Below are 27,686 nucleotides of genomic sequence, written 5' to 3' on the forward strand. Positions count from 1 at the left end.
CATACTGACTGAAATTGAAAATATACATTTTCTTAATTTATTTTCTTGAAAAATATATTTAAAACGTAAATTGATCGAATTGATAGGTATATATAATATCAAATACAAACAATTGTGTAACTATAATTGTATAAATAGGTATTTAATTGATTTAAATGGATTTTATAATTTATATCCGAATACTTTGATATTATGTACATCAGTAATATATAATGTACTAATTGCTGTTATTTAAAATATGACTTGTCTAATCCTATAACATGTACTGAATAAAATTTAAAAAATAATATTAAAACAAAGTTACGACAAAAATACTTACTATGAACTTATATAACAACAGAACTACAATGCGAAAATAAACTATATTTTTATTAAATAATAAAATAAGTTTTAGTTTTTCCCATACGTAATACATTCGTACAGAAGTCCATTTAATTACGATTGAAAAAAATGTAAAACAAAGACGAAAATAACTATGAAATCAGAATACGTATTTTTATCCTACGCTTCCAGAGGCTTATGGTTATAATATAAAAAATAAAATGAAAGAACTTTTTCCTAGTATTTACAAAATAGATCTGAAATTTTGTTTTCATCGTGTAGTGCAATATGAAATTAACCAATTGACTTCATCCCTGCATCAATAATGGCAATATATTTGCGGTAGCAGTCTTCGGACGCGTTCATATGATTTCAAATTTTAATATCTCTGACAATATGAGATTATGACTTTTGAACCTTATATTTACAACAAAATTGACTAGAATAGAATAGTTTTATATTTTAATTTAAGATTAAAATTTATAACCACGATATAAATCCGATTAATAACATTGTCGTTCAAGTACCCATTACAATTTGAAACTTGAAAAACGTAAAAGAATAGTCGGTCCAATAGATTCTGAGTAGCACAGAGGACGGACCAAAGAAGAATGAAGAGTTAACTATTCTAATATTTTCTTACGTTATAAGTGAAATAATTTTACCTTAAAACGAACCAGTCATGATACAATTCAACCTACACATTATCACCCTTTCCAAAAATTTCATTTCCAAGATATATTTTATAAATTCTAACTTATATAAACTAATTGCCTACGGCGTTGGCGTTACATTTTAATTTAAAAAATCTCATTCGATTATTCGAAGACTTAATTAGTTTTAAAATAAAACGGGGCAGTTGTTAATTAAAAGGAAGATAGATGAGGTGATATACGTTTTATAAAAATGTTACGAAGTAATGTATACATTTAGACGTTTTATCTCTAAAATCGTTTCATACAAGAAGGTTAAGAATATACTCATCTTTTGTTAACAATAGTTTTTGAATCTGTGGTAAAAATTCTGTCCCACTGATGACAAAACATATTTAATATTAAAAGAGTTGTGCTATATTTAGTGTTCGCTTTTAAGTAAATAATGTATCTAGAGATAAAATATCTTTGAATGTATTAAAAAAAAAATACGTTTAGGGATTTATTTTCAATGGAATTCGAATTAAAACAATAGTTTCGACGTAAATGCAAGGAAGACAAGTTATGTTACATGCAATATCTTTAAAAATAACCAGTAAAGACTGCATGATTATACATCAGAATGGAAGGATGATTTAGGAGATAGTGCATGAATTACGTTTGCTATTAGCGTGTCTTTCCCTGATCTGTTGTAGGTGTGCGAGCTGCGCAGGCGACGGTACATGAGGTTGATTGGATTGTGAAGGGCTTGGAGCAGAACCAGGGGGCCCTTGGGGTCCAGTCGGCAATGATTGACGTCGTCGTCGCCGAAGAGCTGGAGATAGATTGTATTTCACTTTCGCTTGCACCAGCAGCTCCTTGAAGATCTGGGACACGTTTATGTTATCCTTCGCTGATGCCTCCACGAATCCATTCTCCCAGTCAACCGTTACCACTGATTCGGTTGTATGGAACTCCACCTGTAACAACATGATATTGTAAAATACAACAACGGAAAAGCAAATGAACGACACGTGCGAAAATTATGGACTAGCTATGGCGAAAAGTTTGCGCTGATCGTTTGGGAACTGCTTCACACTGTTGTGGAGGTTTAAAATAAATCACGCCTTGTGATACACTGTTCTACATTTTATTTTTTTGTTGCAACGAAGTTTTGAAACAAAGTTCTTTCACGCGGCTTACAGTAGAGTGAACTGGCAGAAACCGTCACGTAAGGAAAACGCTTACCGCCCGTCCAGGTGACCTTTTCCTTTATTTCTATTTTCCTTAGTATCTTTTTATATACGGCTTAATATATAATTATTTAAACTATTTTTTTATAATCGTCTCAATTTACTCGGGATTTTTAATAAAAAAATTATTGCATTTATTTATTTCCAAATGTTGTTTATTAAATCCACTGTGTCTATTATATATTAGCGAAAACAACTTCGTCCCAACCAGATATACAACGACACATTTTTTTAATAAATGTCCATTCCACTTGTAATCTTTCAAGAATTTACCCGAGTATTGGTCTTTGGAATATATTCCTAATTCAAGTATTTACCTTAAATAACCTTCGTTAAGAAAGACGTTTCATTATAAACGCGGCCTTAATAAATCCGTTTCATTTGGGATGTGACACGTGTTGCTAGGTTAATACCTTTAATAAATCGTGGCCTAAGAATTTAAATTACCGTAGAAGTGGCGACGTTCTAGGTGTACTTGTTACAAATTACCTGAGTTATTCCGCTACTTTTGATTTATATATAAAATTTTGAAGTGCTTGAGTAGCATTGAAATAATACAATTATGTAAAATATATATTAAAGAAAATTACAATTGTAAAATGAAAAATATAGTTAAGTAACGCTTATTTATATACACTTACAGCCTTTTCAAATTTAAGCTTTATTTAAGACTACCCAACATATATATAAAATAAAATAATGGCCTCAATTAATATAATTATTTAAAATGTGAATTTACTAACAAACGAAATGACTGTCTTCTCAGATCAAAATGCTACGGGAAAATTAAAATGACATTAAATTATGATACAAAAGCAGCTTGAATTTTGGATGCAAGAAAATCCGTTTCGATTCGATCCGACTCGGTGCCTGAAATACTTTAGGTCATGTCAGAAAGCCGTCGTGTATGTGTGTGTCTGTGTGTGTGTGCGTGCGCATGTGCGCACGTGTGGGTGAGTGTGCATTTTGGGTGTGTGAGTGTGTGAGTGATCCTAACCTGTTTATATATTCATTTTGAATGGTTATACTATTGATGAGGAAGTGGGCTGCAGGTAAGTGATTACCACCGTTCATAACCGGTTGCGTCGTAGTAATAATCATTTCTAATATAATGTTCCTTCAGTTTGAGACCTAGCTTAATAAAACTTAGTCTGCGCTTAATTCATATAGCACTCGCGGCACGTACCGCTTACTTCATATAGAACTCGAGTTAATTGCTCATTTATTAGACGTCTTGGAACTATTGAATATAATTTACTGAAGAATATTTCTGTTACATATTATAATCTAAAAATAGGTCGTAATTAATGTTTATTTATCGTACGGTACTAGTAGTTCCAACAACTAGATGTATGATATTAAATCATTTTAAGATAAATATTTAATTGTTGACTGATTAAAGTGATATTTATTTTATTCGTATTGATTCTTACAACAAATTTAAACAACAAATATTCTATTAATATGAATGTAAATCACTAGATCGAAATATTGTTTTCATGGACGAAATCGTTCAAAAATCTTTTCTTAATTAATTATAATAAATATTAACGAACATGTTTTCCAAATACTGGTTAGCCGTTCCAAATTTAATAAGTGTAACTACAATTTAGCCACAGGTCATGTGGTTCAAACTAATTATAATATACAAACAGGATCGATGCAAGCGACCTGTCCGCTCGTAGAATGTTAATCCAACTGACCGCACGCCACACGTATCTGTTCACATGCGTTTTTCAACCTAAATCAAATTGTAAAGTATTAACAGCGGGTTTGTTTCGTTATTTATTGTGTTGTGAATTTTTGGAAATGAGTTATTTACATTAAAAGAGGTTTTATATTAAAATATATATATATATTATATTTACTAGGTATATACAAGCCTATTTGAGTAGGTACCACCGTTATATATGTTACCGCCACACAGCAGTACTTATTATTGTTGTGTTCCAGTGTGAGTTAGTCAATGTAACAACAAAATCTTAGCTCGCAATATTGACATCATGAGTTATAATTAATATTCTATACAGTATCAGTGTATATGGGCAATGGTATGGGTGTGCCAATCCGGTTACTGATGAGATACAAAAATAAAAGAGAATTTTTTTTAGGACACGGAGATTTCTTCCTCAAATAATATGAAATAAAATCAGTATTAAATATTTATAAAAGAAAATACCTACTAATATCGTAACGGTGAGTTATTTTTGTTTGTTTGTTTCGGGTTTCATGAAAAAAAAACTAAAATACTAAACATACTAAAAAATACGAATTTCGTTTATCGTTGTATTTTTTCTGCATATGTTTTGATATTAGTGGGTAAGAATCCAAAAAAATAAACATAACCCGGTTGCCCCCAAAGGGACGGTTTAACCCTTCTAAAGGTCACTGAATTAAAAAAAAAGAAGTTCGGATAAATAGATTTGTTGGCGAATGTTTATGGTTGAAAAATAGCTCTAAAAATGTCTGACTTTTTTAATCTACTCGAAAATAATACGGCACTGTAAAGCTATCCTGTGAAAAGAAATTTCATGTGCAACATTGACTAAAATAATTATAAAATATATATATATATAATATATGTATCAACAACGCGTATCATCGAGGTCGTTTGCTAACATTTGACAGGAGTTAAGCCGTGAAAATAAAAATGCGGTTAATTGATGTATATGTTACCGGAAATGTATGAAATCTAGGAATTGTATACAAGTCCTAGGAAATTTATTTTTTGAAGCTATTTAGAAAATGTATAAAATATTGTTTCAAAAATTATTCATTCAATACATAAATGTCCCAGAAAATGTGTACAATTCCTATGAATTGTATATAATTCTAATATCTTATTAGGAAATAAATAAAAATAATGCTTTCTGTAATAAAACACGTTGTTAAAATGAGAATAATATTTTTTATTAAAGCTCTCGTTGAGACAACAACGTTCAGGTAACAATATTATCGTAAAATATAATAATCTTCATATTATCTTCCTAATGAAAGCTTCGAAAATCAACTGTTTAGTAACTTTTAAAATATATTTACCATAAAATTCACTTATATTATTCTTTTAAAGTCAAACTTTCGTTAACAATAACACTCCTCTCGCCCCGCTATACCGCGTACCCGTTGATATCTCAAATGTTTTACATTTCCGATTGATATTTAGGAAATGTATAGATTTCCTAGGAAATGTGTCTAATATAATTTAGTTAAATTTTAATGTCATATATTTCTGGTAACGTATATGAATTAAGACTTCTTTTATTATTAATTTCTTCAGTTATTTTGTAATTACTTACAAAATAAGAATTAATAATAAAAGAATTTCGCTATTTGAATAAATGGATTGTTATGATAACTTGACAAGATATTTATACAGTCTAAGGTCACTTATTACGTAATATGTTCTCAAATGTTTCAAGGATCTTTGAAACATTTGAGACCATATTACGTTATATATATCTGCATATATATATTTAATTTTAATTAAAATTGTATAATCTACAAGCTCATATAAGAACCTAGTTAGATAGTTTTATTAATTTATTATACGGATACAAGTACTAGAGAAAATTATACCTTTGAAATTCTAGAAAAAAAAAAATTCTGTAATGTAATCACTCGTGTAGAAAATGCTATTTATTACTACAAGTAAAGCACACGATCAGTACCGTTTGAATGTGATAAGGTAGAAAACGTGAGGCAGTATTGTAGAAAGCGCAGCAAAGCGGATATTGGCGGGTCGGCGGATGCTGCAGGCTATTATCCAGTCCATTCCGGTCTTGTCACAAGCCCTCTACGTGCTCGTAACTGCGTTAATCCACGGCCGCTACAGCGCTGTGGCGTAGTTACAAAGATAAAAAGTTTTACGTTTTTTACTCATACGACAATTGTTAACGTGTTTGATGAGTTATTGTTGATGTAAACTATAGCTATGCAACAAAAAACATATTTGTTAATATTAAAATTAGTTGAGTTAAGTTTTCATGAGTTTTAGTTGTTTTAATTATTAACGGAATAATCGTTAGGAAACTTTTTTTCAAGTGTGTTGTCTACTAAAACGCGTTGTAACGGCATTTTTGGAATAAGTTCTTAACTAAGATGAGACTTCATTTATACTCATATCTTATATCAACTATGTGTGCTATAAAAATGGACACTATAAATAGTTCATCACTGTTTGTACTTGTATTTTAACAATATATCCTAGAGCCTTTTCTATCAGAAATATCAATATAGATCAAAACAACGCAATGTACACACGTTTATTTGTATTAGTTAGCAAAATATGTTTTGAATCTAGAACCTCTAAATTCACAGCTTTAAGCGCTAGCCACTCGATCAATGAGGCATAATATAGAACTGATGATTACTACCTAGAGAACCTACCCTTATCCCGTTTACCTAACCGACGATAAAAGTTACATATGATGCAAAGCTAAATATATTATATAGTTCAATAGTGCCTAAGTTAAAATATACGGAAATTAAACGTAACTCTACAGCATGTATTAAGGTTGTTACTCGAGCTACTCGGGAAATGTAAGCGTCCGACGTGCATCCGACATGAGGGCGCCAACGCCGACGGCGAAGCTATATTTTTACTTTACGAAGATCCGGAAATTCAATTTATTCTCGGAACTAGTAACTCACCGAAATTTACCTTTACTATATGGAACTGAAAATCGGTTATGATAAATTTGAAGGCAATTTTGTGGAAAATTGTCCTTAATGTCCGAATATATTACATTGTCCCAGAAATAAGTATTGATAAGGAAAATTTTAATATGATGCAAGGGATAAGATTTATATTTTATACTATTTTCTTTATAAATAATGAAATAATTTGATTTTGTAATTAAGTTATAGCCAATAGAAATATTAGTTTTGTAATAAATAAAAACATTCTTGTTCCAATAATAAATACTAAATGAATGTTTTTTACACTTATTGTACTAAAGTTACCTCTGATGAATATATTATAAGTTTTAGGACCGTCTATTTATACAATTTTATTCCCTACAGATTCAACTATTTCTTATGACACGACACGATAAGAAATATTAACCATTCCTTACATCACCTATGCGCCACCAACCTTGGGCACTAACATGTTATGTCCCTTGTGCCTGTGATTACACTGGCTCATTCACCCAAAGTAATGTACAATAAAAAATAAAATAATCATATTAATGAATAAATAAATAAGTTGGCAGATGGAAAAATGATCACCAGATGTACAGTTGTATTCTCAGCCCATTGACATTCGAACTGTAAGATATTAAATGTTTTTTTTTTTTAAGAATTTTAGCAATACCATTGGTAATTATAGGAATATCAGTAATTTAAGGAATTATTAATACATATAAATTAGTCCCTGCAATTAAGCTTAAAGCGTGTGCAAGGAATGGACAATAGCCCCAAGGGTCAGGATCGAAACTGCAACGTTTTAGATCGCTAGGCCCGTAATCAATTGCGCTATTGATTGATCTGAGCTAATTTCTTACGTTGATAGTTACACGCAAACCAAGGAAATTTTTCTAGTGTCTCTTATGGCTGTAACTACACTAGCTCACTTTAAACAAGAATACAATAATACGAATTATTATTGTTATTTGGAGGTGAAAAAACTTATAAGAGCTTGGTAATAAAAAAAAAATTGCGCAAAATCTTACACTCAGCGTGATACTGAAAATACTTTGTTAATCAAAAAACTTATCTAATATTCAATGCATTTTTTATTGTTCTATTTTTATCTCCACAAACATGTTGTCTGTGCTATTGGTGTTTTTTAATTTGTTAATTTTTTATTGTTGTGTGCTCGCAATGATATAAATCTGTGCGTAGTAAAATTTCTAATAACATTAATAATAAACTTTACTGTTTTGCGTTTGCAATAATAGAAAAGGTATATATTTTTCATGTTATACTAAAAAACATTGTCAAAGAATAATTATTAGCCCCAAGATAGGCTGTTTCATTATCTCAAAGAAAGCTTTCCCGTGAGCTTCTTAATAAAAGAATTATAAGATCGCGTAATACTAGAGTTTTTCTATCATTAAAACCACCATTTTTTCATCTTTAATATACCTTTATAAATAAAAATATTTTTCTTTTGATGTTTTCATAGAATTTCTTATTATTTATACGATTAAATTAATTAATAAATAATATAATAGTATTTTTAAATCAAGACGTTCTTTTACTCGTAAATATTATAAATTTTCCACGATTAAACATAAATAAGTCTATCGTCATTTAAATAAAATAACATACCTCTTTTGTTTTATAAGCGCATGCTAAATATAATATTCAATCGGACTTTTGCCTTTAAATAATTAAATTAAAAACATATTATAATATAATTTAGAACTGCATATCTGCTTATTAATCAATTAAACATTTAAAGAGACTATATCAGTTTTTTAGTTAAGACAGTCTATTTATTTTTAGTTTTAAATAGCAACAGTGCGTTGACAATACCTTAATCTTAATAATATTGTAATTTTTGAAAACAGCACTCCTATTATTGTTGTATTTCGATTTGGAGGGTAATGTGATCCAGTGTGATTACGGGCAAATGGGGCCTTATTTTTTATCCTCAAGGTTGGTTTTGCATTGGTGGTGTAATGAATGGCGTTAATATGCCTTGCGCCAATACCTATGGGCAGTGGTGGCCAATTAAGATCCCGTATCCAATTTGCCAGTTCCTTTTATAAATTATATCATCGCTCAATCAAAAATCCTTGCGAGTAGTCCTTAATAATATTAAGGATTGATTTTTTTATATTTATAAAAAATAATAATAAAATAATAGTTATGTCGAGCGAAGGCGCGGATTAGTTTACGTCGATTTTATTTACTGAAATTGGTCTGTAGCCAGAGGTCGACTCGAATATAAAAACAAGAATATCAACAGCAGAAATTTATTCGAAAATAGTTTCTGACAAAGGAATGTATGTATATGTTACGGCTTGAATCACAAGTCGGAGTTCTAGCATTGTCTGGGGAGCGTATAATGTTGACAGATGAATTATAAAGGTTGAAAAGACCTATTTTTATTATAAGGCACATCGTTGTCAGTATAAAAATTACGGATTCTATTACAAAATGTATAAGATTAAAGTTTTAATCAATACTTTATTCAAATTGATTTTTAAGCGTTATTTTATAAAATGAATTAAGCGTAATCCGCCAAGGATAAATTCAGTAGTTAACGGATTTCACAAATAAATATGTGTTCGTTATTTAAAATTTGGTAATATTTTTCGATCATTAATTTTCATATCATTAGGCAAATCGAGGATCGTTGTTAACTGCACATCTGCTTGTCTAGACATAGTTTAATACTGATTGATAAAATTGTTTGTAAGAACATAATTTGGAAATATTATTTAAAAAAATATCAGACATACAGATACTAAATAATTATATCTGTCTGTAACTGTCTAAAAATAAATATCTTTGTGTAAAATCATCATCGTAATAGCAATGTTTACTGAACACACCTATCCCCAGACAAAACATACAAAATATGGCATAGGTAATGAATGTCACCAATAGTGTTCATATTATACAATTTCAGTTTTATAATCAGATAACAATTATGTTAAAAACTAACTTTTGATATTACGAGTATGTGCTTCGAAAAGTCGTCTTATTTTTGAGGATGTTTTGCTAATTTCTCAAGTTTTTATTTTTATTTTGGCATAATTCATGGTATCTGCGTGTAAGGCAAAGCGGACGGGCGATTGGGTCACCTGCTAGAAAATCGTCATCATATTGCCCTTATATTGGCACCGTTTGAAATATTTAAAAATTCTTGCACGACTGTCCCTTGCGCCTGTACATTGGCTCGCTCACATTTCAAACTGGAACACAATAATACTAACATCATTAACAACAATGGACAATACTATTACTGTTTGGCGGTAGAATATATGAGAATTTTGGAAAATCTTTTCGTCGAAAAAAGTAAGTCTTAATCCACAGATTGTTACTAAACTTTACTTTATCCTGTTCAATTATTTGTAGTTATACCAGACCAATCAAGCACTATTTCACCACTAGTCTCCGAACGTACCAAGACATTCTCAACCCAGTGGGAATACATCGAGTACTCGCTCTACGTAATTTTTATTAAGTGTATTTTTTAGCGTCTTTTCACTTATTAACCGTCTGCCACATTTTTCAAGTTCAAATGACGTTTTTTTTATCTCCTACGTGACATTGGCGAAATAATCTGTGCCCTGTCGGCACAACTAAAAGCCATTAAACCAAGAATTTAATTGAATTGACTTTTTATCTACGAAATAACTTAAATTAAATATATTTTCAAGCCATTGTTAAATTATTACATTTTTAAAATGAGTGATTAATATGACTAATTTGAAGAAAAACAGCGTCATTTAAAATTTAAAGTATTTAAAATTTACAAGTGTACAAAGTTTTTAAATGTTACTGTAGTAGATTTGACATATAATCTACTTGCAAAGTCAATATTATTAGGCTTTGTTTGCAATGATTATAATGAAGAAAATGTAGCGGTAAATAATAATCCCACATGAACTAACCTAATAACCTTACTCTGTGTACGAAATAGATGACAAAACACTGTGAAAGTATTTGTTAATTATCTCGGGAGATAAGCTTAGTATTGTATGTAGATGTTATGTATTAGATGGAAAAGTGTAACTATTGAATTTCTGGCCGGTTCATCCCGATAGAATTAGATTATGATAATTAGACTAAGATTTAATTTTACAAAGCTTAAAATATGATATTCTACGAAATGAAGATAACAATTAAAATTCACAAAAAAAAAATATTGTTTTTTAAGATAACGTGAAAGTTTACCGAGGATAAGTTACAATACATTTTAAATATAATAAAAATTTGTTGATACATCGTCAAAAAAGGCACAAGAAACATTATTATTGTACAAAAATAGAATATATCATCATACCACGTCAAGTTAGAAGTGTGCAAACGTGGACTTATCGACGTAGCGATTTGTTCCAGGCGACCTTTATTAAAGTATAACTTCTTAAATTGATGGGTTTAGAGATATGATTTTCAAAGCCGTATTAAAGGCTGCGAATCAGATCGTAAGTCGAGCCGTGGGAAGTAAAGTTGGTCGCCCACATAAATAACCAAGCTATCTTACGTTACTTCAATATAAAAATGCGTTTGTCCATAACGTAAATGAGAGAAACGATTTCAAACCAAGATAAAAAATATATAATAGCTGACTACACCATTTAATACCGAGACACTCCAGACTTTTTATTATTTTTATCTTATCTTGTACTACCCGCGCAATTTATGAATGTTTTGGATAGCATGTGATACATTTCACCTTTTATAAGGAGACCAGGTTAATGGGTCTAGATCGCGTTGTGAAAAGATGTTATTTTGTTGTCGTTTAGTTTTGTTTTGTTTCATTCGTTTGTTTTTAATAATTATGAAATAATTTCGGTATATACGTTATTAAAGAATTATATAAAATTTTAAGTTTATTGTGTGTGAAGTGAGAAAATATCTTTCTTTGACGGTCAATTAGTATTGCTAAATATATATGTATAATTAGCATAGTACTTAATAATTTAAAATATGCTGTCAAATTAATTACCTACTTATGAATTTGATTTTAAGTTATCGAATGTCCAAACCCACCCCAACTTACTTATATTATTACATAAACAATGAAAATTATCTTAAAATTAGGCGAATTTATCGACTAAAACGATTGAGCGTTTTGAGGTTTATATACTGGCTTAAATTAATTTTATAATTGTGATTTACTAGATACCTTAGTAACTATTAAGATTGTTCGTTTTAATTAGATTTAGTTACTTGGTTTCGTTATTAACTAAATAAACGTTTTATTTATCGAAGTTATATGATCAGCACCCCAAAACCGGCAATTACCTTGCGGTATCTAAAGCTGATAGAATGTTATTTCTCGGCAAAGTATATATATAGTATAGTATATAGATAGACAAACTTACATATGAGCCATCTGCGAACTAAACAATTATGCCTGTTCCTTGTATCTGTAATTACACTGGTTCATTCATCCATCACATCGGAATATAATAATAATTCAGTTTTTGAATAAGTAATAGGCTTGTACCTTAGCACTAAGTTGCTGTTGCTATTTTTTTTTAATTTTACTTTTAACAAAAGACTTAAATGCAATTTAATTTAATTTTACAAACCTGCCTCTCTCCGGATTCAGCCAAATCAACTTTGTTACCGACAACCACAATTGGAACCGCTGTGCTTTCCTTAGTTTCATGAATTTGATCCCTCAGCGCACGAACTTCGACGAAACTATTCGCATCAGTTATGTCGTAAACTAATATAAAAGCATCCGCTGATTGCATGGATAGTGCTCTCATCGCTGGAAACTCGTAAGCACCTGACGTGTCCAAAATATCTAAAGTTAATCTCACGCCGGCTACGTTGAAGTCACCATGGTGCATTTCTTCGATAGTTCGCTTATATTTTGGAGAAAATGTATTATACAGGAACTGTGATATGAGGGATGATTTGCCAACTTTGGCCGCGCCAAGGACGACTATTTTGTGTCGTACTGCATTGTTGGTGAGGTTGCCGCTGCTGGATGTAACTGTGTGCTCGGTTCTTTCAGACCTGCAAAGAAAGACAAAATTCGTAAATAAAATTGTTAATCACATGAATTGCAATACAATCGTTCGTACTTCACTTATAAACATTGACACTGTAAAAATTGTAAACCACTCGAAATATTGACCTACTTATTGGTGTAACTGGCAAACTTACAATAAGTATTGCTATATTTTTGGCGGTAAAATAAATGGTGTATAGTTCCTAGACTTACCAGTACATATCCCTAACCTTACATAGTAAGCAATTGTCAATATTCATACGAAGATTACCTAACGACAATGATATCAATCACTGTATGAATGTATTCAACCACTGAAATGGCGCCCACGCTCGCTTTTGTACGTGGGACATATTTCGTGAAGCGAATATTAATCATGTAAATCGTCCGGTTTTCGGGGGAACCTCGCAAAAATAGCCAATTAGGATAATTTATGTACTTACAAATTGTTAGATAGCAAAACATACTGACTATACGAATAAAATTTCAAGCAATTTAAATAATAACTAAGTATGTACTTATTGTTTAAAATCTTACTTATTATTTTATATACTTACTGATATTTATATATTTTAATTTATAACCTCAAAATAAATAAAAAACGTATTCGTAATAAATGTACGAATTCCTTTTGTCATAGTAATTTATCTGAATTTATTTAAGTATAATAGGTGTATTAAGTACTTTTTAGTTTGTATATTATGAAGGTTGCATTTATTAAACTAAATTTCAAATTTCAGCCAACTATTGAAGTTTATAATTGAGAAAACAGGAAAGAGAATAAGTGATTGGAACAGAACAGTAGTTCACTGATCTCATTAGATTAAATTCTATTGAATGACATACCACAACACAATAAGAAGGTTTTAATAAAATTTTCTTTAAATCCAATATTATTTCGTCAAAAATAATTAAAAACTGTAGATAAAAACATTAAATTAACTAAACATTTTTAAGCAAGTATAAGTCCATTGCAAATAACCTTATTATCTTTTGTTTTGTAAGTTATTAACTAATTAACAAAAAAGCCTCAGACATTTTGCAACTCACAAAAAAACATATTTTTCATTCAGTCTATTCGGTATAATTTATTGGGATATTTTTTCTTCACGCCACCCACACCTTTTTAGGTTAATGTAAAACGCGAAAGGTTGTCAGTATAAATTTACGCCATGTTTTCATTAAAGAATTCTAATTTTAAAGACAAAATAAAGTAAAATAAAAAAAGTTACCGCCACGGGACGCCGACGCAGATGTGAAATATCGAAATTGATGATTATTAAAATATATTATGATTAAATTAAACTAATAAATAAATAGTAACCATTAATATTATTTGCGTTACACACGGGAGTAGATAATGGCGGCGGCGACATAGCACCATTACGACTTAAGAGTGATTTTAACGTAAGTATAAGAATAATGAGTTCATTAATTAATATACAAAACAAAGTATGTAGCTATATACCATAAATACAATATTTAAAATACATATAAGCATTGCAGTTTCAAAGCTTATTTTGTTAAAAAAGTGCATTTTTGTTTATATGATTTTAACAAAATTGTCCTCTATCAATAAGAGTATGATATCTATCGTTTCTACGTATCAGTTGTCCGCGCCGTGTCATCGCTTATCGGTCGGCAATCACACGGCGGATCAATACATAACTAAACTTCACCTAAAACAATCGCATCACACCATGATATTCTCAAAACACAAATGTTTTTATAAATAATTATAAAAAAAGTTAGTGAGTAGTTTCGAACTACTTTTAATAACATTTTATTATAATTTTAAATCGATTCAACTGCCGTTTTTGTTGTTGGAAATAAATATAAGAACAGTAAGAAATATGAGCACGATATTTAGAATCTTCGGATTTAGGATATTATATCCCTTGTGCCTTTAATTTTACTGGCTTACTCGGTCCCTAATCTTTCGGAAGATTTTGATTTAGAAATTTAAACATCACTGACATCTTGTTTATCTTGATGTCAATATTATAAGAGGTACTTTTCGATATTACAATATACATTTAAAAAAAAAAAACGTTATGTTCGAAATCGAATACATGTGTAATCCTATACAAGATTTTTTATATAATACATGGTAAGTGGTCACCACTGTCCAGTAGACATTTTCGTACGAAATTTCAACCGTTGCTAACATCGCCAATATGCAACCATTATAGTTATACTGGCTCACTCAGCCTTAGTCGGAACACAGAATTACTAAGAATTGCTGCTTAGCGGTAGCATATATGATGGAAACTATCCAGACAGGCATGAACAAAGTTGTACCAACAAGTTCTCTAAAAAAATATGCTCTTTACTATTATATTATATTACTTTACTAATATATATTAAAGGCGACATGAATTATAAAGACAAATTAAGCACATGAAACATCATTGTCCCGGTTTGAACTTGTAATTCTCGATTCAAGTGTACTTTTAGCCACAGGTTCACATATAAAATGCGTATTGTCATATTTCATCGGAAACTTAACCCCAAGTTACCCAACTCTTATACGAGGTCTCTTCCAATTCATGAGATTGAATATATCATGTTCCTGATTCATAACTTTGGTAACAGAAAAGGGTCTTAAAAATGTGATTTTTTCCAACATTTTTTGAAGGTAGATTATTGGAAAGATATCTTAATACTTATGAACAAGTGAAATATGAGAAGATCTATGTTTCTCGATTGGCAGTTTTCATTTTAGTAAAAATATCGTATAAGGAATACTAATCGACGTGGGAAAAACTACGCTTGAAATAATTGCTAATTTTAGAATATAATATTTATGAAATTTATAATCGTTAAAGAAAGTGAGAGTCCATTATGTAAAAAGTTCCTAGCCTCGAGTTACAGGCTTGCCTTGCTCGAACTAGGCAGTTAGATTTACTATATTTGTGCTAATTATAATAATGATTCGACAACATATAAGGCTATTTTCTTATCTACAGTTTTTTAAAAAGTTTTGTGTAGTCTCGATTTTAGAGACATATTCGTAATATTGGCCGCAAATTTCAAGGTATATACGGTTATGCTAACTCCATCAGTCTATCAATTATGTTCGACCGCTAACTCGGTAAGCACTAGATAACTACATGTACGGATCGAGCGTATTTACCATGCCAACGATATTTAGTGTACTTTGAAATTACATACTATGAATGACTAACTGCTTGGCCGATATAGCAGACTAACAATTTACTTATTGACAGTTTTACACAATGAAAAACAATGACACAATGAATTTTGTTTCACTGTTTTTAGACCTGGCCTAACATTATGAAAAAAGTATCATCAAAATCGATTCATAATAATCGAAATAGACGAGATGGCCCAGAGGTCAAAACGCTTGCATCTAAACCGATGATTTCGGGTTCAAACCCATGCAAGCACCACTGAATTTTCATATGCTTAATTTGTATTTATAATTCATCTCGTGCACGGCGGTGAAGGAAAAAATCGTGAGAAAACCTGCATGTGTCTAATTTCAACGAAATTCAGCCACATGTGTATTCCACCATTACCCGCATTGGAGCAGCGTGGTGGAATATGCTCCAAACCTTCTCCTCAAAGGGAGAGAAGGCCTTAGCCCAGCACTGGGAAAATTATAGGCTGTTAATGTAAATGTATGTAATGTAAAAATCGAAATAGTCGAGGTAAGACAAAAATTGGCTGAATTGATTGTATAGCCATATTTTTTTGCCTATTCCTTCAATGGTTGGTATGGATCAATGAGCATTCAGATAAATGTGGAATTCGTTAATCTGACCTTGATTATCGTTTTAGAAACCTTTGGAGGATATAATTGCACAACTTAAATCTCCACCTACAGAAATGATAAATCATCATAATGATATATGACAAATTAAATGGATACCTAAGGATGAATATTACGGAAATTACCAGTGAAATTAAACTGTTACTTAAAATTGCTTGTCATAATTTATAACGACGAGACAATTTATAAGATTCCGGGAAATTACGAATTCACGGTATATTCAAGGTACATTTTCTAATTTTCCTTTTTTTATATATTATTTATGTTTAATATCACGCAATTTATCTAACGTTGGGAAACATACCTTATATATAATAAAACACTTAAAGAAGAAGGCCAAAAACTTAATTCCAATCTCATTTCATCTGAACCGATTTATTGCATTTTCTAGAATCTAAATCAATCTGTCTACATAAAGCGGAATTATAATGTCATTTTATAATAGGTGGGCGGGAAAATGGGCCACCTGATGGTATCTGGTCAGCATTGTCAATTGATATGGATGCCGTAAGATATTTTTACCATTCCAATCAACGATAAGAACAGAGATGTTATGTCCCTTGTGCCTGTAATGATACACTGAGTGAGCCAGGAGTAAACCAAAACGAAACACAACAATAATAAGTGTTGGTATAATATCCCTATTAAATAATAAAGTATAACAACTAACTTACCTAAAAATAGTTATGATACATTTAAATGAACAGAACTTTCAAAACTCTGATATTTGAATTTTTAAAATTATTTTAACAAATAATAATTTTGTTTGTTTTTTTTATGTCATTGGTTGGCGTACGAGCATATGGGCCACCTGATGGTAAGTGGTCACCACCGCCCATAGACAAAGGCGCTGTAAGAAATATTAACCATTCCTTACATCACCTATGCGCCACCAACCTTGGGAACTAAGATGTTATGTCCCTTGTGCCTGTGATTACACTGACTCACTCATGAAATATTTAAAATAAATCAAGTCGTATTTTGTTGTCTGTTATTCTCTTTTTGAAATACTTTCAAAGTTTCGAGTACTTTTGAATTTGTTTGTACGTGTAAAATTTATCTTTTTTAACTTGATGTTTTGAATATAGTCACATTATAACTGCAACCTAAGAAATAATCTCCGCTACTGAATAATGGATTTTGCGGCCGCCATCTTTCTAACTCGGATAATACGTTTCGTAGGTAATATATTGATTCAGTCTAAGTCTGCATTGGTTCAAAAATAAAAGGTCGTAAGTAATATTATATATGATAGAACATATATTTAAAGAAGAAGAAATTACTGAGGCTATTTTCTTGAAAATGTGATCGTTTCCCTGTTATATATTTTATTTATCTGATTTTAACTGTTCTCTATTTTTCTATTATGTTTGAATAATTAGAGCGCAAGAAAAATATATGGTTGGAACGAAAAATAAAATAGAGACGGCGATGTGCTTTTGTGTGAAATAAATTTCCTTACGAGGCAGAAAAATGATTGTCGGAGCTATCTTTTAGCGTGTAGAGAACAAAGAATACAAAGAAACACTGTAAGAATCAACAGCGTTGGGTAAGCCTCTGAAAGATTTAGGAGGCGTACTTGAATTTACATACTGCAGAGGTTGGTTTTTTTTTAAATCAAGAAACAAATTCTGTCAATATTTGAATTTAGTTTAAGTGATTTCTGATACAAATAAATTAATCATAATAAGCGAAATTCGAACGTACATTACAAACATCATATGTAAATATTTAGAATAGAATAGAAACTACTTCGAAATAATTCGATTTAGTTAGTTTTGATTATATTTCATTAAATATTTTAAAGTTGTTGCTCCTTTTGCTAACATCACGATACGGAACCCTGTAAAAAGTAAACAGATAAATATTTGTATAACGCAACAATATAACCTTTGATATAAGCTGAGTATCGAAAGGTCAAATTGGACAAGAAGGTTCAAGGGTTCCTCCGTCACTCTAATAGAAGGTATCGACCAGCTATTGCTACAGCTATATTGCCTCCGATACAATTATTTTGATTAAACACCCGATTGTTTAATAAATTATAAAGCAACCTATAGTTTTATAACCCAAATATATTTTTTGTTGTAGTTGAATTAATGTTAGTTTATCAAAAAAGGTTATAAACATTAATATAGAAAAAAAGGTTAAAAAAACAGTAACATAAATTTGTTACTTAAAAAACTTCAGATAAAAATAAGTAAAACAAGATGAATATTTAGAAGACGAACTGAGGAACCTTCTCCCAAGCGTCAGCACTAGTTGATTCTTATGACAAGCGAGCGAAATTAACCCATCACCACCCCGAAGACATTCCGGAATCAGTCTGAGTCCGAACAACAACAAGGCTGTGATGAATTCATAACGGAACTTGCTAACGCTCAGTCAGAAAGTCAGAAAAGTCAGAAAGCTCAACCTGGTGGCGCGCTCCTAAAAGTTTTTGATTTCGTCATCATCAGCAGAACCGAATAATATAATGTCTTTCTTATTAACATGTCTGAAATAAACGGAGAGGTATCTTTTTCTAAAAAAAATGGTTAAACACTTTTGAAGAAGTACAGACCTATAGCGCATGCCGTGTTTACAAGCTGTTCTATTCTGGAAAGTTCTCGCTAATTATATCGCATTGAGTGGAACGAAATCGACATTGACATCAACGGCAAATACTTCACGAACCTTTATTAAGGCAACAATATACTGACCTTCATGAAATAGATGAACAACCTTAGTCGGGAAATCTGAACAGTGCTCCATATCAGGCCAGTCAGAAGACTTTCATTGCGTTAACGATATAGAGCTTGGTCTCTTTTCAGTCGTCTTAAATTGCCATTTCATTGGAGTATCAGAGACAAAGAGAGAGAATAAATTTATGTATTATATAATATCCTTCGTTAGTCCTCACTTTCCATTAGAACCTTGTTGGTTCTTCTAGCTTTTATTTAAAATGTAATTATAACTCTTTAATAGCATTAACTTATAAGCTTTGTTGCATTTGTTAAAAAAAAAAAAAGACTAACATAATGGTATAATTATTATTTATTTAATAATCTTAAGTCTCCTTGCCGTACTTTATCGCTTTGTAACTATTGGAGCACACTTATTCTTAAGTCATATGACATGAAACGACTTAAGCCTATTTATAGTGTTAGTTTATTAATAAATTAAACTGGAACTTTAGATTTATAAACATAAAAATAGAATATATGTTAGATTTCTCACTTAAAGAACAATTTAGTTATTGCCTGTTATACAAAAGTAGTCATGAACATCGTTGTTACAACCACCTATCTTAGATCCGAACATAATATATTAAACAATACTTTTTTTTAAACTTAGATTTTAGTTTTGGTCATTTGCCATTATAATTATTGACTTTGCATTAACAATGACTATTTTTAATAATGTGTCTTTTTACTTTTTAAATTCTTATATATGATATGTGTGATTATGATTTTGATAATTTTTTAATAAATAAGTATTGTGACAATCGCGTGCATTTAATCTATGATATTATTCGAAGTAAGTACTGGCACGACGTTATTAATAATAAAGTAAATTTTAATAGGATTAGTTAAGAAATTACCGTTATTAAACATTAATGGATTAGGCACAAATTTATTATTTACTAAATTTGTAAGCAAGACATAAAAAAGCAATCATTTAAATGACGATTCACGAAGATGTCTCATATTTAATGTAACTTTTTAAATATCGATCCAAACTTACTGGTATTTATTTTTTTTAAAGTATAATTTGACAATAACAATTAATAAGTTTTGAAAAAATTACAATTATTCACTCCTAACCAATATTGTACATAGAAAAGTACTCCATGCTTTCATGTTTTAATTAGTCAACTGATCGTCATAACATGTTATTTATAGACGTCGTCAGATGTTCAGAAAAGGACAACCTAATATAAAGTAACCTGATCATCCCCCTATCCCCGCACATGAATGAACCCGCGGAAACTAATAAATTAATCAAACTATGTATTATAAATATTTAACAACAGTTTTAGTGTTTGTTCTACTTGTTGATACAAGCTCAGTGTTTGTAAGGAACTATTTGCTATTCTAATACCAACAGGTTGCTGTTTATACACAGAATGAACATCAGTTTATCTTCGTGAATTCTAATGGTACATAACGTTCATTATTTTTTTTTGGAAATAATCGCAAGATTTAATTTTTTTTTTTTTTATAAATTCAGTCAAATATTCATGGACGTGATCAACATTTATCATCAACACTATCAAAAGATGGCCCTGTTATTGGACCCGAACCTTTACCGAAGATTATGTCATACTATTTTTGGGTTCATTCATTAGAACTCGTCATTGAATTTTGATATTAATAATTAAGCTTAATTTTGGCTTATAAATATTTATCTCGTAAATGCAGGTGCTATATAAAAATCTGTGTATTCGCACTTCTTACTGATGACGTGTTTTGCTGTGACCGATTCAAGGGAAATACATTTTTAATTCCTAAATTTAGTGGCGTAATGGTGATGTAAGGAATGGTTGATATATGTAATATAGGTTTTAGTTTATTTACTTTTGTACGTGCGTTGATGGTTCTGTAACGATTGCAAAAAGTTTCAACTTCTTCAAATTACGAATGGCAGCTAAGAAACTTTATTTATTACATTAGCATTAGCAGCCCGTAAATGTCCTACTGCTGGGATAAAGGGCTCCTCTCCCTTTTGAGGAGAAGGTTTGGAGCATATTCCACCACGCTGCTCCAATGCGGGTTGGCGGAATACACATGTGGCAGAATTTCGTTGAAATTAGACACATGCAGGTTTCTTCACGATGTTTTCCTTCACCGCCGAGCGCGAGATGAATTATAAAGACAAATTAAGCACATGAAATTTCAGTGGTGCCTAGGTTTGAACCCGAAATCATCGGTTAAGATGCACGCGTTCTAACCACTGGGCCATCTCGGCTCTTTATTTATTACGTTCTATAATATAATATAATATTAATCTAAGATTAAATATTTGTTTTTTTTTTAATACTTACAACTGAAATGAAATAAATTACGGATATCTATGAATGTAATAAATACTAACATTATAAAGATTAATGTAATAATGCAAGATTTTTATCGACAATGTAATTGTATTATAGTTCAGTATAACTAATGTCAATGTCAAAAAAATGAGTTTTTTGTCAATTTATTCAATGAGATAATAACAATTTGGAATATATGGTTTTCTTTTACAACCGGAAAATAAAAACATTTAGGATTCACAAAGTGCTGAGTGTGAAGGTAATAACAATATCGTAAAAGTGTTACGACGAGAATAAATAGCTCTCGAGTGCCTGAAAATATTAACTGTGATGATCACTCTATATAAAATTATAGCCCGTTTACAATAAATCGAAACGAGTTTTATAATACTAATCTCAATTATATAAGCCTATAATTTACGATACTCGAATCCATCTGTGATAGTGAATCATTCGTCAAGTATTTTACAGATAAAATATATCGTAACGTGATCGTGTAAACGGACTCTTTGATATAATTATTCTAAGAAAAGCCGCATACGAAAACGAGCAACAATAACTATGTTATTGGAGCGTTTTATTTATCAGTAGGCGGTAAACAAAATATCTTTATTGAGTAATCATGAGGCAATCGAAGTTCGTAACGTCATAATGTTTATTATCAATTTGAGAATGCTATAAAATATTTTCTTTCCGTCTTAAGTTGTTATCCAGTTAAACGTATTTTTTTATTATCCTGCTAGAGATGGGTGATTATATAGTCAATACCCTATTTAGTCTTAAACGTCATCAACTTTACAGGACATATGTAGAGACTACTTGTAATTTACTTGGTGGTAGGACTTTGTGCAACCCCGTCTGGGTAGGTACCACCCAGTCATCAGATATTCTATCGCCAAACAACAGTACTCAGTATTGTTGTTTTCCGGATTAAAGGGTGAGTGAGCCAGTGTAACTATAGGCACAAGGGACACAACATCTTAGTTCCTAAGGTTGGTGGCGCATCGGCGTAGTAAGGGATGGTTTATATTTCTAACAGCGCCAATGTCTATGGGCGGTGGTGACCAATTATATAATACTTAATATCACATGACTCATTTAGATAAACCTTATATATAATACCTAATATAATCCATGATTACATATTTATCCAATACATTTTCTCAGTTCCATTAACCAGATCCTTATAATAACAATAATATGTTTACTAAACTCAAGTAAGTGAAATAAGTTAGAACTCGGTAGACTTATTTAACACTTTCTGTGACAATAACTGGTAGGCGTCTACTGTGTAATACTTATCTCTGCGTCTACAGAGACGTCTTAACAATTACTTAGCAATTGTGTATAGTGTCCGTCAAAGCGTTAATTGTTATCCATTAAGGAGTTCCTATGATCATTTTCCTCCTTCATCATATCACACAAAGTGAGTACTTAGATTTACGTACAATGCTACACGCTAGGCCTATAGGCGTGTTGATATTTTTTTTCTTGACTTTGTAATTGCTGTGACTGACTGTGCACTGGCATTTACAACAACACCGGGTGGTTAGAGTCACTAAATTTAGTTTAGCTCTGGGTGAGGGGGTATTTTAGGAGATCTCATGTATGCTAAAAAGTGGTTCATGAAGTATAGTATGAAGATTTGTATACACTTAAGTTGACTCATGATTATCGTCAAGAAGTATTTATTTATTAGCTCTGATTCTATGTGTCAACTCTGAGAAAAATCAACGAAATAAAAATTAAACTTTGGTCCTTTTCCCTAGTATAATCAATTAATTGCATTTTGTAGGTACCATGGGTATTTGCCAGTTACTAAATTCCAAACAGCTATTACTTATATTTTTGTTTATCTTAATCATACTTTATCACCCTATAAGGATTATTACAAGGTGTTTTTGTTCCATGTGAATTAAACGCGGGTCAAACGTTACGTTACGGTTGCGGATACAGTTCGCAGAACAAATAGTCTTTATATTATAAATGTAACACTAACTCTGTTTGTGTATCTGTCTGTTGCTCTATCACGGCCAAGCTACTGGACCGAATTTGATAAAATTTCTTATTAAGCGAAGCTGCGGGAAACAACTGTTTTTCTATTCTAGAAGTGAAGAACGTCGAAAATTGTCAAATTAAAATATTTTACGCTTTACACATGCGGTTGACCGCATAAAATAAACGCCCACAAGAATTTATAATAAATCAAAACAGTATGGAAGTTGTTGATATTTACCAAGAAATGAAGATAATATTTTCCTTTGCACAATGCCGCGGTGTATTGCTTACAAATCGTTTCTGTGAGTTTACATAATGTTCTGTGTATGAGTAAATCAGATTGGACCAATAACAATTGAGTTTTATATTGAGTAAAAAGTTTGCATTTTCGTGTCAAGGCAAGCGGGTCCTGGTTCTGGTCTGAAGAGATCTGAAGAGACGGCCATGTTGACTTGCCAATTATGGAACTATGAAAGTACACCTTTGCTTTGGCATATACGTTTGCACAGACGTTCTGTTGTGGATTATCTTTGGTTGAATTCTCGTAAGTTCTTTTTAAAGATTTTATTTGTGTGGTAGTTATAGTTCCAGACTGAGAAACTTCATAATTATACTTGATGTCTCACGCAGCACTTCAGTATCCGGCCTTTTATCGAACAATCGAGCGAGAAGTTCCTAAGTTGTTGTTACTTCTCACTATTAGTTTATTAACCGAGTCGATAATTCATTCGACATTCTACATGACAATATTATTTACTTCATGACGTAGTCTTATAAATTAAACACATGATATTAACTTAATAGTAAGGATCAATACATAATTTATAATGAACGAGTGTTTATTATTTAAAGCTTTGTAAAAATTTAAATATCTAATGTGTACTGAGAAAACTGCATATAATGTAGATAAATATTGTTGATAAGGACGAGAATGTAAATAGCGTGTGCAGATGAAATCGTACCAGAACCAATTTTTCTTCATGTTGACATACATTTATAACACTGGATAGAACTAGGAAAGAATGACTATTCCGCGGGCACACATGTTTAAACATTGGATTATATCTGGAACGTACGTATCTATCAATGATAATGATAACGTGAAATTAAATAATAAATCTTCGTATATATATAAGTGAGATTGGTGTATATGCATAAATCTCACTTATGTTTGCATCATACCAAATGTATATTTGTATGTCTGGTGCCCAAAATATGTTTCAAAACTAAATACCTTTTATATAATAGTGCATATGAGTTTGAATTTTCACGTTATTCAGAAATGTTTTGTATAGAGCACGAAGTTCTCTTTACATTTTAAACATTATTTTCGAACCAGAGTTTTGGTGAGCATTCTACAAGACAACTACTGAATTTTGCGCGAGATTGGAGCTGGATAAGTTAATCTATTAACTACTTTTTCAAATTTTATAATTTATAAATAAAAAATTAGACTAACCTGATATATCCATGCCAACGTAAGTTTAACTAACCATTTAAAAAGAAATGTGGTCGATTCTTGACTAAGTAACGCTTGGATTGAGCACGTCGCGCTTTCTCCACGCGGAAAATTATGGGGTGCGTCTTCGTGGATTATCATTACAAGTCCAATTGGTATTAATCGTTCAGGTTCACACAGTATGTAATATCTAATTACATATATTTCCATGTACTTATATTATAATAAATACTTTAACTTTAACAGAATAATAACGTTGGATGTTCACGTATTCATATAGAAATATTAACGAGTACATACATTATATTTAATCTAGCAATTTGTCGGAGATTCAAGTGAAAATTAACACATTTACAATTATAAGTTACTTTATACAAGTCATAAATTAGACCGGCAATATAAGATAGACGTGATTATAAGTAACAAAGCTTTGTCAGTTATTTCCACCATTATTTATGAATGATATTTATAATATTCAAACAGTGACATATTCCAATGAATTAATATTCCTATATTGATCGTGAACATGCCTGTTAAAGCCAACTGTAAATACGAAATGTAAAATTAATATATACTGTCGTACAAATTAAAATACATTCGCATGCAGTCACAGTAACAATTACAATACAAAACATGACGCACTTGATTATGTTTGAGTTTTCATTTTAATGAATTGAAGTTCATTTTATTTCTGATATCAACATACCTATTTACATAGCAGCAATTAAAATCAATTTAATGATAATATTTTTTATAAATTATTAAATTTTCATAAAATGTAATGAATATTAATAAACGTAATCAAAAAAGAAAATTTAATTTGAATGTCGCAGAATTTTGATATACTCGTATAAGGTGTCGTTATATTAATTTAAATTGTAGGTAATATACGTTTATACTATAACTATATGGGGAAAGGGCGGCCTTTAGCCTTTATATTGATTTCTAACGGTACCAAGAATAAGTAATCCTTCGGAGTGAGGCGTCAAAATGAAAATATTCATAAGAATATTTTTTGCATTTTTCTTTAATCGAAATAATAACAGTTTTTTTTAAGCTTCTTATCAAACTTTACATCATTCACGTTCTAAAGATAAATAATGACCTCACAGAAACAGGGTAGCTTCGGTAGGTACCTGCACTCGATAGCGAGGACGGAGAAGACAGTGGAGTGGAGTGCGCCACTTGGAGGGCCCAGAGACATTTCCTGATTGCGGAGATCTCTCACTGCTAAGCGTAATAAACGCCATGCATCGTCCAGTGATGGCGATGATCTCATTCTGGTAAAGTGTCATGTGGTAGAAGGAGGCCGCAAAGCGGGAGCATAAGGAGAGTGCCTCCGCAGACTGGAGAGATAACATCGACATTATAGGCACCTTCTCCCCCGCCGTAATGTCGCTAGGAGTAAGAGGGTTCTCTTTATCCACCCCGGGAACCCCCCTTTAGCTTGAAGGCCCGCATAGTTGGGCCAACCTTCGAGGCATCACAATAGCATGCGCAAGCGATCCCTTGATGGCCACCGAAGAAACAGAGTATTTTAGTGGGCATTCTGGTGTGCTGGGCTGCACCGGACATTTAGGGCAACGACGAATCTCACATTCCTCCGCTTTATATGGGGGAAATGCATAAAAACGTTTTTTCAGATAGATATAAACGGTGGTTACGTCAGTAAAACTTTTTGGTCGAATCTGCCCGTTCGCAATGAAACAAAAAAGCTTAAAATAGATTTATTACAAAAAAAAAAAAACAAAAAAAAAACCCACTGCGAACTAAACTGAAAAGAGGCAATCAAGCCATATACTCTCGGCTTAGAAATGTAAAATGCAGTCGGAGACAAAAGGGTATGTCACCAAGTTCTAGTTGAATTTTTGAAAGAGAAATAAAACGTGCGATGTATATTCGACTTATTTTTGAAACCTAACCTTTCTTAAGCCTAGAGATTTGTTTCCCATTGCTATATTTTTTGCAAGAGTGATTTATTGCCGACGTAGGTTTGCCGTGTAGGTTTTTTTATGTGTTTTTTATTTTATTTATATATATAATATTAAAACATATATAAGAAATAGCTGAGATGCCTAGTGGTTAGAACGCGTGCATCTTAACCGATGATTGCGGGTTCAAACCTAGGCAAGCACCATTGAATTATCATGTGCTTAATTTGTGTTTATAATTCATATGGTGTTCGGCGGTGAAGGAAAATCGTGAGGAAATCTGCATATGTCTGATTTCAACGAAATTCTGCCACGTGTGAATCCACCAACCCGCATTGGAGCAGCGTGGTGGAATATGCTCCTAACCTTCTCCTCAAACGAAAACATTTCGTTCATTCCTATTACAACTAGTTAATTTCAACGGTCGAATTAGTGTAATATCGTCTAGTATAACATTACCCATAAAAGGGGACGACTGACGAGGGGCAAATGTCGGAATTGTATGTAAAACATTTCAATAGATCATTAGAAACAAGACACTCACATGGTCTTAGATTAATATTTACTGAATTTAATCGCTACCTTCGGTAAATATTTTTTTCTTGTTTTGATTTAAAATACCTACCATAAT

At 31.3% G+C, this 27,686-nt stretch overlaps 1 protein-coding gene across 1 annotated transcript in view; it reads right to left on the reverse strand.

Annotated features, from left to right (window-relative positions):
• Window positions 1-481: 481 nt before the first annotated feature.
• LOC125064722 (ras-related protein Rap-2b) overlaps window positions 482-27,686 on the reverse strand; it is a 36,389-nt gene continuing 9,184 nt past the window's right edge. The window contains exons 2-3 of the mRNA XM_047671906.1: window positions 12,424-12,859; window positions 482-1,933 (exon numbers count right to left, since the gene is read on the reverse strand). Coding sequence (XP_047527862.1) covers window positions 1,610-1,933; window positions 12,424-12,859 — 760 coding nt within the window. The 3' untranslated portion in view covers window positions 482-1,609. The remainder of the gene's footprint in view (window positions 1,934-12,423; window positions 12,860-27,686) is intronic.

This window comes from Vanessa atalanta, chromosome 6, assembly GCF_905147765.1.
Source record: "Vanessa atalanta chromosome 6, ilVanAtal1.2, whole genome shotgun sequence".
In the NCBI taxonomy this organism is placed as follows: Eukaryota; Metazoa; Arthropoda; class Insecta; order Lepidoptera; family Nymphalidae; genus Vanessa; species Vanessa atalanta.